The sequence below is a fragment of the Emydura macquarii genome, unplaced genomic scaffold (genome assembly GCF_026122565.2).
Source record: "Emydura macquarii macquarii isolate MOO-44397 ecotype Brisbane River unplaced genomic scaffold, CSIRO-AGI_Emac_v2 contig_2422, whole genome shotgun sequence".
Lineage (NCBI taxonomy): Eukaryota > Metazoa > Chordata > Testudines > Chelidae > Emydura > Emydura macquarii.
This window is the reverse complement of record NW_027132559.1, coordinates 19,175,326-19,192,803: the sequence shown is the minus strand read 5'-3', so window position 1 is coordinate 19,192,803 and position 17,478 is coordinate 19,175,326. Positions and strand designations below refer to the sequence as shown.

General features: G+C 45.8%; 1 protein-coding gene across 1 annotated transcript in view; it reads left to right on the top strand.

Moving 5' to 3' along the window:
* Positions 1–12,884: 12,884 nt before the first annotated feature.
* The window catches only part of FAM221A (family with sequence similarity 221 member A), a 28,278-nt gene continuing 23,684 nt past the window's right edge, over positions 12,885–17,478 (top strand). The window contains exon 1 of the mRNA XM_067562061.1: positions 12,885–13,421. Within this exon, the coding sequence (XP_067418162.1) occupies positions 13,357–13,421 (65 nt within the window). The 5' untranslated portion in view covers positions 12,885–13,356. The remainder of the gene's footprint in view (positions 13,422–17,478) is intronic.

The window sequence follows — 17,478 nt, the reverse complement described above, 5'->3', positions numbered from 1 at the left end:
CACCTGATGCAGAGAGCAAGCAGGAGAATTTACAGGAAACAGAAACTCACTCTGTCCCATCTGTACTCTTCTCCTCCTCCTTCGCCCCCGATGAGATCATGTGTGAAGGGATGTGCCCTCATATTGATAGAGAGGGGACTCATGAGCACAGCGCAGTGAAGACACCACACAGAAGGGAAGCACAGCAGTCAATGTGAGTTACGCAAGCTACTCTGCGTAGTTTGCGTAACTCCCGTCGACTGCCGCCAAATCTCCAGGTAAGTGTAGATCAGGGCCTAGTTATTGATATCCAAAACACTGAAACTGCCTGATTGCATTATGAGCTCCCTCAAAGGAACACTGCCCCTAGCCAGGAATGATCAGCTTCTATTGTCCAGCACAAACAAAACCAGTCTGGTATACTCCCTTGAGTCATTGTTTACCCATAAACAAAGCTAGTGTTCTCCCTTGAACCATTGTTTCTTCTCTACAAAAACCCCTACCTAAGTTTTGTTCTGATGCCTGGATCCAAAAGCTGCATCAGTTCCACTGGGACTTCACCTTTTCCTGACTGATGGTATTGGGGGCTCTGCCTGTCTCAAGCACTCCGGACCTTAAGCTGAACAGCCTGTCTCCTGGGAACCTTTGAGCTGCACAGAGTGGTGAGACCCCCTCTCCTTTTCCCCCAATACTCTCCCCCCCCCCCCCCCTCTCTCTCTCTCTGGTTAAGCCTACTTCTTCCCCTTAGACCTAGTTTAATCTCTCCCTCTCTCTTTTAGTCCAGGTATAATGTTCTACATGTGACTTTTGTAATCAATCCAGGGCTAGCTTTCTCCAATACCACAACTGAAATTATGTAATATTGTAACTGTTTGCTTGTTTTTCTCTCCTTGTATGGTTATTACTATTAGTATCATAAGTTTTATATACCTGGCAATAAAATAACTGTTATAATCATGGTGGTTGCCAGTCTCTATCTCTCAACTTCATTTACTCCTTTGTGTTCTTGGCTTCCCTATCTTGCTCTGCCGCAACACTTTTTACCTAAGCCAAAGATTGCTGGAATGCCTAAAAGTCCTATGGGGTTTGCTCATCAAGGGGGTTACTGCTAGAACAATTGTAGAGTGAGAGTGGGAATAGCAACGTGCTGAACCTCTGGCATGAAAGTGGGGGGGCAGCTGAGAAGTGCTGCTCTGCCTAGCCTGCAGAGTCCAGGGGCAAATAAGGGTGGCAGTTGAAAAGTGCTGTTTGGACCCAGCCTGCTCAGAAGTGTGCTCTATTCTGGTGCAATGCAAAGGGACATATAACGGTGGCCGCTGAAAGTGCTGTGTAACCCAGCCTGCTGAGTTCAGGGACATATAAGGGGTTAGCTGAGAGTGCTGATAGCCCGGTCTGCTCAGACACACTCTGCTAATTTGGAATGTGTGTGTGGGGGGGGCGTTATTTGAATCTAGGGCTGAAGGAACCCATCCCTGAAAACCTTAGGTCCTGTAGGATAGCTTCATTGGGATGGGACTTGCAGGCATATGAACACACAAGTAACACAAGCAGTACATGAATAGAATCACACACACCCTTCCAGGAAAATAACCCTAATAAATGAACATAGCCAAGGTGACAGGCAAATCTGGTAATACCTTTGGCAGGCTCCTGCCCCTATAGCAGCTGTGACAGTGCAGTCAAGAGCTTTGCAGAGCCAGTGGATCCAATTCTCTTCACTCCCTTCCCTCCACTGGTCTGAGGTAATCCAGTTTCATGCATCCTGAAACATAATTGAACTTGTTCCAGAGGGGTAGCTGTGTTAGTCTGTATATAGTAAAAACGAGAGTCCTGTAGCACTTTAAAGACTAACAAATTTCTGCAGGCATAAGCTTTCGTGGTCTGCAACCCACTTTGTCATATGTGTAACATTCTCACCTTCTAATCAATGGTTGTGAATAGGCCTCATCTACTCTAACTGAACGGACTTTGTTTACACCTACCCTCCCCATTGTTGTTTCTTACCCTTGGTTGTATATATATATATACCCCCATATGATTTCTATTTCATGTATCGGACGAAGTGGATTGCAGCCCATGAAAGCTTACACCTGCAGAAATTTGTTAGTCTTTAAAGTGCTACAGGACTCTCCTTATAATTGAACTTGGTTACCTCGGACCTGCAGCGGGTCCAGGAGATTGTGCACAAGGGGTATTCTATCCAGTTCCATTCCCCCACTTCCAGGGATAGTGCTCAAGGAGGAAGTGAATTTTCTTCCACAAATTGGAGCAGTGGAATAAGTGCCCTTGGAATTTCAAGGCAAGGGTGTTTGTCATTTCCTTGTCCTAAAGAACAGTATATGGCATCCCATCATGGATGTTTGATGATTCAACAAGTTCATTCATCCGTTCACATTCAGGATGGTGACTCTAGTGCCTGTAATCCCCATTCTAGATCCTCAAGATTTTTTCGTGACGCTCAATTTACAAACTACATACTTTCATTTTGCAATCCAGCTGGCCCACAGGAAATACCTCTGGTTTCTTGTGGCAAAGTCTCACTACCAATACAGAGTTCATCCTTCATGGCCCCAAGAGTCTTCAAGTATCTGTTGGTTATGGTTATGCATCTGAGGAGGCAGTGACTTGCTGATCTGAGATCAGTTTCCTCAGCCTGTGGCAACCTCCTTTCAAGTAGTCCTGGATCTCTGTGCTGTATTGGGCCTCAGAGTCAACAGAATGAAGTCTACTCTTGCCCCTCTCAGAGCATATGACAGTATCAGACTCCTCTCTGGCAAAGGCCTATCTGCCACAGGACAGATTTCTCAACATTGCAAACCTCAGACAGTTTCAGTCTTACCGAATGTCAGCTAGAATCTGTCTGAAACTCATACGTCACATGGCCTCATATACCATGAGGATGCAGTTTTCTAGACTTCATTTATGCTCCATGCAAGGCTCAATGAGATCAGTGTACCTACTGTGACTGCATGCATCCCTTTAGTCACACCCTAAAACTATTGCAATAGTCTTTGTACAAAATATGCCTTGTGGGGTATCATTTGAAAACTAATAACTCACTGATAAATAATATCATGGTGAAATATATGTAGCAACATTATATATAAAGTTATGAATTATCCCTGTATGATGGTGGTAGCACGTGTTCAAATCCAGGCAGCCCTGATCAGGCAGGAGTGGTAAAACAGATCTGTCCTAAACAAAGGAATGTGTTTACCTGAGTTTATGTATAAGTAGTAATCAAGAGCCTTGAGACAGCAAGAAGGAAACAAGGCAAATCTACATTTCAGCATACGTGGGAAAAGAAAGAGCATGGGGCCATCCTTACCTCCAGACTCCATGTTGCCTTTTTTAAGGTTTGAATACATTTTGCTTTGAGGGGTAATCTTCAGAAGAATCCACTTCAAAGGATGACTGGATTATAAAAGTAAGGGGCAAAAACACCCCAAGAAATCTTTCTTTCTCTGCTTATCTCTCTCTCTCACCTAAGAAGGCAAAGAAATGAGCCTTTTGAGTTCAGCAGGGAGCCTGACATGAAATTTTGGTTAACAATATTGCTGGGAACATGTAGTAAGGATTTTACCTTGACCCAAGTCTAGTTTGTTTAGTTTTAGAAATATTTGCGATGCGATGCAGCATCAGTGTAGGCACTATGCTTGGTTATGTCGCCCTAATTGGCCTCTAGGAGGTGTCCCACAATGCCCATTCTGACTGCTCCAGTCAGCAGTTTGATCTCTGCTGCCCTGATGGTACAGATATATACCCCCTCCCCCTTTTAAAGGCCCAGGATTTTTTGAAATTCCTCTTGCTGTGTGAATTGTGCTCACCAAGCAAACAGGATCTTCCCAGCTGATCATGCTGGCTTTCCACAGCAGACACTCTCCTGTGTGGAGCACAGTGGAGCTGTTGGATCTGATGAGTCTCTGGGGAGAGAAGACTGTGCATTTGCAGCTTCACTCCAGCTGTAGGCATTTTGATACCCACAGGGTGATTGCTAATGGGACGAAGGAGAAGTGGCATGAAAGGGACACACAGTAGTGCCATGCAAAGATCAAGGAGCTGACGCAAGTGCATCAGGAGGCAAGCGAGGCCCACCGTTGCTCTGGTGCAGTGCCGAAGATGTGCTGCTTGTATAAGGAGTTGCAGGCCATCCTTGGCAGCAACCCCACCTCCACTGCCAAGAGCCCCATGAATGCTTTGGGGGCACTGAAGGCAGCATCCAGCAGACTCAACCCTGATGTCGACATGGTAGATGAGGAAGTGGAGCTGGTGGACGATGCAAAGCACACAGAAGGATCGTCTGGTGGCATGGTGAGTCAGAACCTCTTTTCCATTCCAAGGGGTCTCGCCAGTCCCAGCACTCTGGCTCTGGCACGTATGATACAAAAGAGGGGAGCTCCGATAAGTGCTCATTTTGCTTTGATACTCCATGATGAGAGGCGATTGAGTTCTCATGTGCTTTATTATATGGTAGAGGAGGGATAAGGGACAGAAATTAACAACAGAGCCTGTCCATCTACGCAGTGGGGCCACAGCAGAAAAGTTTGTTAATATACCCAGTGATGTCCCAGGAATCCTCCATAGAGATTGCTAGGAAACTTTCCTGTAGGTATTCTGCAATCCTCTGCCAAAGTTTCCTTGGGAGAGCTGCCTTGTTTCCCCCACTGTGACACTGGACTAGGAAGGATTAAGGCTTAACAGGCTGGAATGACCCAAACTCAACCTTCAGGAACAGATACAAATGGTAATTAGAGCCATTCCTTGTAGATAATTAGCCAAGACATGTTAATAGAACCAAGTGTTTGAAATGCAAGTATATATTTTTAGTTCTCTGTTTGTCTATGCTTACATATATTTTGATAAACTGTTTTTGCTGTTTATTACTGTGTTCTATTATTTCTCTTTGAAATGTGTAGTAATCTACTTTTGAATGACTAGTTATGACTAATGATTGCAGTTAATTGTCTGTGTGTACATAGAAAATAGGTTTTACTTTAAAGCCTCTAGTAATTTCCTATTCTTGATCCAAGAAATGTCTGCTGTGACATCTGCCGTCAAGTGACTGTCATAACTTGGTTGAAAAATATAAATAAAGCTTTGGTCCTGAACCTGTTTATTTTAGGACTGCTTAAACCTTTGACGGGGAGATTTGGATTGCAAGTCTAAGATCCCAGCACCAAGTCTGGATTTACCCTGCTAATTCTCATGAGAGAATTTGAACAGCCTCTGTATATGGATTATTTGGACTATAACCTGTGAAACTGGTCTTGAAAGAACTTCTGCAACACAGTTTATCATTTCTATGTTGAAACTGACCTATGGACTTCATTCTCATCTGTATGTATATGAACTTTTAACCAATATTCTTTTCTTTTTTTAAATAAATATTAGTTTAGTTAAAAAAGTATGGGCTATAAGTGTGTATTTGGGTAAGATCAGAAATATTCATTGATCTGGTTGGTAATGTGTCTGGTCGTTGGGGATTGCTGGAACTTTTTTACATATGATGGACAAAGATTTTCAGTAATCTCCATTATATTTGACTTGGCTGTCTGGATAGAAGCCAAAGGGCTGGATGGCTTTAAGGGAACTGTGTTTTGGCTTCTGGATAACCAGTAAGGTAATTAGAAACTGTTTGTTGCTGGCTTGGTGAATCTAATTATTAGAAACAGCCACCAGTATTTGGAGATTTGCCTGCCCCGTTCTTTGCTGTTTACCCTAAATTGAGCAATCTCAATGTGGCCCCCCTAGAGGCCAACATCACATGGCTGTAAGAAACTTTGCCACCATGCCACCTGGCAATTATTTCTGCAAGGACCAGAGCGGTACACAGGTGAGCAGCATATGGAGCCGATCTGAAGACACATGAATACTAGAGATGCACCCTGGCATTCTGGGTTACCTTTAGGAGTGAGATATCAAATTCTATTGCCCTCACCTGTGGAAAAGAGTACCAATATTCAGAATAGTCTAGCCACTTGTAGTAACCCCCTTTGCAAACCACCCTTTGTCCCTTCTTGCCCATTCCCCCTTGCCACACCTCCACTGCCTGGCGAACTCACCATATTTGGGACTCACTCCAAGCTCTGTGTTAAGCAAGGGACAGTGAGAAAAGGAGAAAAAGATGTGTGTAACTTTTGTGATTCACAGCTGTGAGTGCACTCACAATACTGCTTCTGTTCATTGTTTCTTTGGCTTCTGCAGATGCGCCCTTGAGGACCCACTCTTCCACACTGGCGGAGTGCCTCCATCAGATAAGGCAGCGAACCAGGAGTGAGAAGTATGTGTTTCACCAAGTGCTGCAGTCAACAGATACAGCACATAATGGACAAGAACGTGGAGGGAGACAATCAATGAAAGACTGAGGCTAGATAGCCTGGAAAGGACACAAAGGCAGAAATGGATGATAAAACTCCAGGAGGGGCAGACAGAGATAATAAAGTTTCTCATTACAGTCTGAGCACATCTTTGCATGACTCCCCCTGCGGCCACTAAAGAACTCTGTTCCATGCCCTCCTCAAATTCCACCACTGTATTCCTTGCGTGTTCCCGGTTCCTCACAGTACCCTGTGACTTTATGCCCAGGGACTGGTATCCTAACAACAGCTGGAGTTACACATAGCTGTGAGAGCCCTGACCGCGAGACTGTCCCTCATTGTCATGTCCCTTGTTTGACCAAAAATTTGTGTTTTGTCCTGTTACTACACTTGAGTCTTTGAAATAAAATGAGTCTTTATTTGTGTCACACATATGTTGGTCAGTGCTAACATTCAAATACAGTGGCTGTAGGTAGAAATATTTGCTTAGTACAGTTAACACTCAGGAAGCAACCACTACAGGGGTAATTCAAGATGACAAGTAAACATTACCTGGCTGAATGAATCACATAAAAACACATTACTGAGAATCATTGTCAAAATGCTCCTTCAAAGCCTTGATTAACATAGCCTCCCACTGCACCCTTCCAATTGCCCTTATATCTGGCTGCTCAAAATCAGCAGCCAGCCAATCAGCCTCAGTGGTCCATCCCTGGGGAAACTTTTCCCCCTTTCCTTTGCAAATATTATCCAGAGTACAGTAGGCTGCAATGACTATCGGAATATTTTACTCACTGAGGTCCACCTGGCCAAAAAGACAGCGCCAGCAACCTTTTTAATGGCAAAAGTCACATTCAAGGGTCATTCAGCACCTGCTGAGCCTGTTATTGAAGCACTCCTTGCTGATGTCCAGTGTAAGGCTTCATGAGCCACGGGAGCAAGAGGTAGGTGGAGTCTCCAAGGATCATTATGGCAATTTCCACATCCCCCAATGGAGTCTTCTGGTCTGGAAAGAAAGTCCCAGCATGCAGCTTTCTATACAGTCCAGTGTTCCGAAAGATGCCTGCACCATGAACCTTCCCTGATCACCCAGACTTGATGTCAATGAAATGGCCCCAGTGATCCACCAGTGCCTGCAAGACCATGGAGAAGTAGCCCTTTTGGTTGATGTACTCCATTGCAAAATGGTCAGGGGCCAAAATTGGGATATGCGTTTCAGCTATTGCCTCATCACAGTTAGGAAATCCCATTGCCTCAAAGCCATCAATTATTTCCTGCATGTTACTGAGAGTCACAGTCCTTCATAGCAGGAGGCAATTAATGGCCCTGCACACTTTCATCACAATCCCCACAGTGGATTTTCCAACTCCAAACTGATTCGTAACTGACCAGTAGCAGTCTGGAGGTTGACAGCTTCTACACAACGATCACCACTTGCTTTTCCACGGTGAAGGCAGCTCTCGTTCTGCTGTCCTTGTGCTGCAGTGCTGGGGTGAGTTCTGCACACAGTTCCGAGAAGGTGAATTTGCATATCTGAAAGTTCTGCAACCACTACTTGTCATCCCATATATGCATCACAATGCGATCCCACCACTTGGTGCTTGTTTCCTGAGCCCAGTACTGACAATGTACTGTGGCAAGCTGTTCTGTGAATGCCAGCAGCAATCTTGAATTATTTGTTTCTATTGCAGAAAGCAGCGCAGGCATCAACAATTCACTCTCTGTTTTGCAGCTCATGGAATATTGCAAGACCAGCCGCGTCATGTTCATAATGCTCATCACTAGACTGGTCAGCAGCTCAGGATCCTTGATGTCAGGCAGAGATGGTGGGCACACAGTTTACAAGGGCTGTTGAAAAATGGCATGAAACCAAGTTGGAAGCCCATGGAATGATGGGGACAGAAAGAACGGTATTACAGAACAGTAAGCACGTCCCCATGGTGCACCACAACCTGTTCCCAGAACTCCCAGTGGCAGAGGGTGAAAGAGGGTGGCGAGTTGCACATTAGGATAGCTACCCACAATATAATGTGCTCTCTGTCGATGCAAGAGCAACAATTGTGGATGTGCTCTGCTGACAAAAGGAATGTGTGAACATGCACAACCCATGTTATTAAAGCAACTTATGATCGTTGATGTAACTTAAGTTAACTTAACTCTATAATGTAGACATGGCCTTAGCTTCCCAGACCTGAAGAAGAGCCCTGTGTAAGCTCGAAAGCTTGTCTCTCTCACCCACAGAAGTTGTTCCAATAAAAGATATTTCTCACCAGCCTTGTTTCACATAGAAATGACATTTAAGTTGGTAGTATTAGATCTCTTTAATACACATTGTATAACCTGTTATAAGCAACAAAGGTTAAAAAAACCTTGTCCCTTGGTTACAGTAGCACTAACACCACTTATAGTTATTCAGCGCAGTTACAAACCATGGCCCTAATCCTTCAACCCTTAATCAACAGAAGAATCCTATTGACTTTAATAGGACTGTTTGCATAAGGGATGAGTCAGGTCATGTGTGATTTTTGCAGTGTATCTTTTACACAATAAATTCTCAAGAGCAGGATCAGTCCTTTTATTTGTGTACAATATATGGCCAAGCATTATCAGAACTCAACACAATCTTTTAACCCACTCCAGAGGTATATGTGGTCCTCAGCATGAATTAGGATAACAGTGATTACTAGCATGGTGTGATTTTTCAGCATGGATGAGGGCCTAAAGCCAAAATAAGACTGCAGTGACAAGGTGGGCCTAAGAGCTTGCCCCTTCGCCCCCTCCATTTTGCCTCTTTATCTGTACCAGCATAAAGTGGTACAGCACTCCCACCCCACAGAGTGGAGGTAGTTATATTGGTATAAAGGTGCTTATACTGGTACAGCTATTTCTGTACAATAAGAGGAATAATTATTCCAGTAAAAGTCACTTTTATACCAATATAACTGTGCCCATACTAAGAGGTAGTTTACACTATATGTGTTACATCAACGCAGCTGCACCAATACAGCTGTGCCGCTCCAGGGCATCTGGTGAAGATGCTTTTTGCTGACAGGCTAATAACTCCACCTTCACAAGAGGTGGTAGCCATGTCAGTGGGAGAAGCTCTCCTGCTGACATAGTGCTGTCCACACCAGTTCTTAGGTCGGTGTAATTTATGTTACTCCCCTGAGAGATGTAAGTATATTAAATTAAGTGGTAGTATAGACAAGGGCTAAGGCTTTTCCAGCTATATCTATTTTGGTTAGGATTAATTTATTTTATCAGAATACTTATACCAGTAAAAGTCCTCGTATAAGCACCATCAGGCCAAGCCTATTCTACAAACCTTTGCCAGTATAGTTGTCAGGTGGGAAGTACTAGTTTTAAGCATGAACAGACCCTTCCCCGTATGGTACTAAGCATTATGTAAATAGGATGAGAACTCCATTTTGGATTTAGAACCCATGTTGTTTTGGAGTCTCAGATAAACAGTGTGCTGCTGGTTGGCAGGCTGCCAGCCAGCAAAGTCTGCCCAGTAATTAGGAAAGGCTGGAGGCTTAAGCTAGTGCCATGTGCAAGGGCAGAACAAGGCAGGAAATCCCAGCCTTCAGATTGGGTGGTATTGGCCCCACGAAATCTATATAAGGCAGAGAGGCCCATTGCTGGGGGCTGCCCATTTCAGTGGTGGCATGGCTAAGTACTGTTTATTTGCACAGCAACAGATCGAGGACGAGAAGCAGACGAGTTCGAGGACAAGAAGCTGACAAATATACCCTACCATCATGAGAGAAGAGGAGGATCCAAGAGACTCACCTATTGGAATCCAGTTCCAGTATCCATGAGGATCACGACCAACACTCCCTGGAAGGGAGGGAAGAGAAACTGTAAATAACATCACAGACTGAGGGAATCAGAGAGGTTGTGTTTGGCAGTAGTGGGCCTGGGGTTCACTCACCCACTTGATCTCGAAACCAGTGTTTTATACCAGTGTTTATATCAGTTTATTAGGGGATAGTGTTATTGGGAGTTGTGGGATCCTGTTGTTTATACCCGTCTTACCCGTTCCCGTCTGTTGTAACCATCCCTAAATAAACCCTGCTTCTTGTTTGCATCTTATCAATTGTCAGTCTCAGTCAAAACCACCCAATGATAGATCTGGTAATCAGGATGGACTAATTGTGCACTGAATTAATTGTTCGGGGAATGAGGTTGTGTGCACCCCTCCTTTAATTATCCCAGTAAGTGTGTCAGTAAGTGTGATGAGGTGGGATCCCTGACAAGTATTGCTGCATGGCCAAAGTCTCTAGTGTAGACTTAAGCATTGTCACACTACACAGTTTTGTTGACAAGACAGCTTTTGTCGACAAAATAGTGGAGGTGTACACACTACAATGCTTCTCCAGACCATTTAACTCTCCTGCTATGCTGACAAAATAAAACCACCTTGATGAGATCTTTTTGAAACAAAATTAGATCGACGTAGTGTCAGTGTAGACATTGCACTTGCTTATGTCACTGTAAATGGCCTCCAAGAGGTGTCCCACAATGCCCATCCTGACTGCTCTGGTCAGCAGTTTGAACTCCATTGTCCTGCAGCCAGGTACACAGGCATTTGCCCCTCCCTCTTTAAAGGCCTGGGAATTTTTTAAATTCCACTTCCTGTTTGCAATAAATTGAATTCTGTGTATTGGTTATTGCTGTTTAACAAAAATGTACTCATAGAAAGAAAATGAATCTTTATTTTTCTCCTATACCTGGTGGTTGCTGCTGGAATTCATACACAGTGGAAACTGGCACATTTGCAGACTACAAATCATGCTCAGGAAGCAATTATTACAAGGGTCATTCCAGCCGGCAGGTAAACAAAGCTTGGCTGAATGCATTACAGAAAGACACATTAGTGGGGCTCATTGTCAAAATGCTGCTTCAAAGCCTCTCTGATTCGAATAGCTCCCCGTTGAGCACCTCTAATAGCCCTGATATCTGGCTGCTCAAAATAAGCCACCAGGCAATCCGCTTCAATGCTCCACCCCTGGGGAAATTTTCCCATTTAGTTTCACAGATGTTATGCAGAATACAGCAGGCTTCTATGATCATGAGAATATTTTCCTCACTGAGGTCCAACCTTTCAAAAAGGCAGCGCCAGCAAGCTTTTAAACATGCCAAATGCACATTCAGTGGTCATTCAGCACCTGCTGAGCCTGTTGAAAAGCTCCTTGCTGCTGTCAAGGTTTCCAGTGTAAGGCTTCATGAGCCATGGGAGTAAGGGGTAGGCTGCATCTCCCTGGATAATTATGGGCATTTCAACAAAGCCCATTGGAATCTTCTAGTCTGGAAAGAAAGTCCCTGCTTTCAGCTTTCTATACAGGCCAGAGTTCCTGAAGATGCGTGTGTCATGCACCTTCCCTGACCACATGTTGATATCAGTGAAATACCATAGAAATACCTGCAATACCATAAAGTAGCCCTTTCTATTGATGTACTCCAACGCAAAATGGTCAAGGGCCAAAATTGGGATATGCATTCCATATATCGCCCCACCACAATTAGGGAATCCCACTGCTACAAAGCCATCTACTATTTCACACACATTTCCCAGAGACACAGTCTTTCGTAGCAGGATGTGATTAATGGCCCTACCCACTTGTGTGAATGCAACCCCCATGGTGGACTTCCCAAGTCCAAACTGATTCACAACTAACTAGTAACAGTCTGGAGTTGCTAGCTTCCACAGAGTGATCATCACGCACTTCTCTACAGTTCTCATTTTGGTGTCCTTGAGCTACAAAGCAGGGGCAAACTCCACACAGTTCCAGAAAGGTGGCTTTGCACATCCAAAAGTTCTGCAGCTACTGCTCGTCATCCCATACCTGCATGATGATGCAATCCCACGACTCAGTACTTGTTTCCCGAGCCCAATAGGAATGATCCACTGTGTGCCGCTGCCATATAAATGCCAAAAGTAATCTGGAATTGTTTCTTTCCATGGAACACAGCAAGGCAGGCACTATGGATTCCTGTTCAGATTCATAGCTTATGAAATATTGCATGATTAGCCACATTGTGTTCATAACACTTATTACAAGACTAGAGAGCAGTGTAGGATCCATGCTTTCTGGCAGAGATGGCGGGTGCAGTTTACAGGGGCTGTTGAAAAACGGCGTGAAACACATTTGGAAGCCCATGGAATGACGGACAGAAAAAACTGCATCATTGGATAATGAGCCCACACCCAACATGCACTGTGATCCATTCCCCATGCCCACAATTCCTAGCAGCTTAAGGTGGTGAGTTGCAGTGGGATGGCTACTCATGGTGCACTGCTCTCTCTCAATGCTAGAATACCAACTGTGGATGCGCTCCGCCGACACAAGGAGCGTCATGTGTCCTTTCACAAGCGAATTGGCGTAACTTGCGTCAGCTTAACTCTGTAGTGTAGACAAGGCCTTATACCAGCAAATTTTGCCAGTATTTACTTTTTTCATGCAGGATCACTGGAGTAAACAATACCAACAAAAGCAGCATTTACGGGAGAAGCGCTTTGCCAGTACAGGAGATCTCTGTCGGCAAGGGACACCTGGTGTGGACCTGGCTTTATACTGGCATAAAGGCAATTAATTGCCTCGTCTACACTCCAACCCTTTTGCTAGCATAGCTCCCTACATTTCCCTCTGGCTATATGAGCAGCCTTCCTTCCTACCCCGGTGATTCCTCTTCTCCTGCAGAGAGAGTTACAGGGACAGAACCGCGCCCGCAGGAGGGACGTGTGCTGCGGTATCGAGCCGGGGAGGGTGTCGGGGCGGCACTGAAGAGGCCGGGGGTGGGGCTTGTGGAGAGGGGAGCGATTAGGGGCGCCGGCGAACCGCTGCGAGGGCGCAGTTGGCCGCTCCCCCCTGGAAGCGCGTTGAACCGGCGCCAGCCCAGCAACGGCCGACAGTGCCGAGGGCGGGCGGGGTAACGGCTCCCGTCCCGCCTGAGCCGCCCTCCCCCTCGGCTGGGAGGGAGCCGCTTCCGAGCAGGAAGCGAGGGGCCGGCGCGGCGCGGCTCTACGAGGCGCCCCCCTGCCGGGGAGGCGGCGCGCATGGAGCGGCTGCGGGTGCAGGCGGGAGGCGCGGCGGCGGTGGACGAGTACGTGGAGTACAGGAGGTGAGGGCCGGGCCGGGCCGGGCCCGCCCCTGCGCGGGCGCCTAGTTTAGGGCCTGGGGGATGGCGCTTAAGGGCCCTTCCGCTCGGTGTCACTCACCCTCCCCTGGAGCCGGGTCGCTCGCTGCGCGGGTCCCGCCCTGCTCTGGGGATGGGGCGCGCGGGCGCGGGCGGCTGCGGCGCAGGTCACCCTCTCGGGGATGCGGGGCGCAGGTGGCTGCTGTCTGTGTAGCTCGCACGCTCTTTACCCTTCCCCTACGACTGGGGGGGGGTGTCACAGGGTCCCCCCTATTCCGAAGATGGGGGTTTGGTGGCGGTGGTTGAAGCAGCAGGAATTACTGTCCTCTGGGAACGCTGTAATACCGTTTGAGGAGAGACTAAACATGAATCCCTGGCAGGGATGCTTTAAAGGTATCCAGGTAGGGGCTGGAAATCTCCCCTAAATTAAAACAGGGTTTTGGACGCTGAGTAGGCAATTTGTCAGCTAAATCAGCCTCTGCTGTTACACCCCTAAGAACCTGATGCTACATGGCACAGTTACACCAATATAGTCTGTTTGGAAAGGTTCTCTTCTCATGCAAATCTGTGTTTGCCTTTGTGCCCCATCCAAATGTCTTTAGTAACTGGGACTCTTTTTATTTTGAGGCGGGGGAAGAATGCTTTTTTCCTCCGTGGAGTTTTCCCAACACCAAAGCAACAAAACGTTTTGCTTGGGCAGGGTGCTTAATAAATAAATATGTTATTTAATACCCCACCTGAGGTTATAATCCTTATGTTATCTGCCTTTGCTGATAAACTTCTTTTCTCACTGTGCAATACGACGCTGCTGGTTTTTAAGTTATCCTTCATTGAAATGCTGTATAGGAGAGCTCAGGAAAGTATTAGGATTCACCAGTAGGGATTTCCCTAGACCCCCTGCATTTCCCATCACCCCCCCCCCCCAGTGGTCAACTAGCAGTGTTGCCAATTTAGTCATTGGTTGGACATTTGAATTGAAATTGAAACATTAATACACACTTTAAAGGCATATCCGGTATATGATAAAATACTTGTACCTGAAAAAGCATAATAGGTTTGAAAAGTATGAACAAAGACTAGTTTCCTCACACAGCTGTTTTTTATGACAATGTTAGCATATTCGTTTCGGTGATGTTGGCCATCCTAGTAATTTCAAATTATGACTTGTAAGCAAGGTCTAAATGAACTGCATTTGCTAAGCATGGGGTTGGATGCCATATCCTACTGGAGTGGGGGCCAGGTATTTTGGTTGGTGGTGTGGGCTCTGCCTTTGACCTGCTTTTGACCTATAAAGCCGCGAGTGGCTGGAGGAACGAGCAAGGTGCCTTCTCCTCCCCCCCACCCTACAGGGTGGGAGGTGAACTCATGCGAAAGCACCTCTGAACTCTGGGTCTCCACTGACCAAAGACAACTACTAGGAGTGGGGTGTGGGGAAGGAAAGGGTACGTTAAAGGAATTTTGTTTGTTGGACTATGTTTTAATGATTTTGCTCCAGGATGCTAGATTTGTTACTGGAAACTTATATAAATATACATTTACTAGTAGGTCAAGATTTAAAAAATGCAATATTTGCCAAGGTTGTTATCTCACATTGTCATTATCTCAGAAGGTCCTTATCTTGGGGAGTTTCTGTACTAAACATTTTTATTATTATATTACAATTATTTTTTATATAAGAAAATAAGAATGGACATACTGGGTAAGACCAGTGGTCCATTTAGCCCAGTATCCTGTCTTCTGACAGTGCCAATGTCAAGTGCTTTAAAGGGAATGAACAGAAAAGGCAATCATTGAGTGATCCATTCTCTTTCATCCGTTCCCAACTTCTGGCAAAAAGAGGCTAAGGACACTCAGAACATGGTGTTGCATCCCTGCCCATTCTGGTTAATAACCACTGATGGACCTATCCTCCATGAATTTATCTAGTTCTTTTTTGAGCCTGGTAATAGTTTTGTCATTCACAGCATCCCCTAGCAAAAAGTTCCACAGGTTAACTGTGCGTTGTATAAAGAAGTACTTCCTTTTGTTTGTTTTAAACCTGCTGCCTATTAATTTCATTGGGTGGCCACTAGTTCTTGTGTTACTATGTGAAAGAGTAAATAACATTTCCTTATTGACTTTCTCCACACCATTCATGATTTTATAGACCTCTATCATATTCCTTCTTAGTTGTCTCTTTTTCAAGCTGAAAAGTCCCTGTCTTTTTAATCTCTCTTCATATGGAATCTGTTCCTAAAATGCCTAATCATTTTAGTTGCTCTTCTCTGTATCTTTTCCAATTCCAATATATCTTTTTTGAGATGGGACTACCAGAACTGCATGTAGTATTCAAGATGTAAGTGTACCATGGATTTATATAGTAAAAGTGGAGGAGCTTGGTTTGCCGACTGATCAGCAAAGCCAATGCTGACAACCTATGTGAAAAGACTTCAAAACACCAGCCTCTGGACTGCAGCAACATGCAAAAAGCCTTTTAAGTCAGTTACTGTCAAAGCTAATTTTAGAAGTACTTAATGAGGCTGTTAAGAATTCTGGAGACACAACACAGTTAATGCGAACAAATATAGCTTTCACATCATACTTTCTATTTAAGCAAGAGATACTACACACCACAAGTGACTATGCACTTAAAATTGGCCTCCAGTTTGTAAAGTTGGACACTGGTTCTGAACAAGATGGGCAAATGCTCACTATCTTTCTGAAATAAACCCAGCTGACTGGTTAGAAGCATGAGGTGCAACAGTGAAAGACTCAGCAGTTGAAAAAGTGAAGAACTCTCTCATTACATTCAAAAAATGTGCATAAAGATATGATGGAGCAACTTTCTGAAGGATGCTGTGATGGGGCACGCTTGCCCGCCATGGGTTAACTCTATCCTATGGTTCTGAGGAGGCCATGCCCCCTCAACCCTGCTGGGCATGCTTCAGCTAGAGACTGGGTATAAAAGGGAGCCAAACAGCTCAGTCAGGGCTGGCTGCTGAAGGGTGAGGATGTAGATTGCCGGCTCTCTCCAGGGAGCTGCGACAAGCTCTGAACCCAGAGCTAAGGCACGCAGAGTCCCAGGTGGATTTCAGGCTGTCGGAAGAACCCAGAGAAAGGACCAAGCTGCCAGGAGCTGCACCGGCTAAGGATCTGTGAAACCCTGGAGAATTGTGGATCATCACCACAGAAGACAGGGTAGAAAGTAGCCCAGGGGACTTAAACGTTGCAACAGTGGGGGAATTGGGGAACTGGTCAGTGTGGTTTGAGAGGAACCCTGCTAACTCAGTGGCGAATACCCTGGCCACTATCAGGGCGCTGGGCTGGGACTTAGAGGAGCAGGGAGGGCCTGAACCCCCCGTACCTCAGGCAGCATACACTCCTAGGTGGCGCCCCACTTTCCCAATGTGTCAGTAGACCACATTATCCTACAGAGGTGGGTGATCTTGACTCTGTCCATTAGTCCACGCTGTCCTGACCAAAAGGGCCGTTTTATTGACTCCAGCTATTAGGTCACGCTACCCTGATCAAAAGGACTGCTTTATTGACTCTGGCCCTTAGGCCTTAGTGCCTGGTGAATCAGAGCCAACCTATTGACTCTGGCCACTAGGCCTTCCTACGCTGCACACTAGGGCCAACATATTGCCTCTGGCCATTGGGCCATACTACCCTGAGGGAAGGGGCAGCCATACTGACTCTGGCCATTAGGTCAAACAGTTCTGAGAGAGAGAACAGCCACACTGGCTTTCGCTACTAAGCTGCACCCTTTGAGGCTTAGGGGTCAGGGCAAACAGCTGCTGGGCTATAGTGACCCCTACCTGCCCCAAATGGGGGATAGACACACTTGCCCCGTGACAGATGCGTTGGCACAACAGATTCTATGCTCAGTCTCCGTATCAAGGTTGGCTGCCTGGGAGAGGTGGCTACCAAGGCAAGGGAAATACTCAATGTTTTCCAGAGGTTTACTGCCAGTGACAATTTGTGGGAGGAGGGGGTCAACTTGTGCTGGGGCAGGCTGCTGGAGTGCCTTAGTCTTCCCAATGCTGAGGAAGAGTCCTAGGGT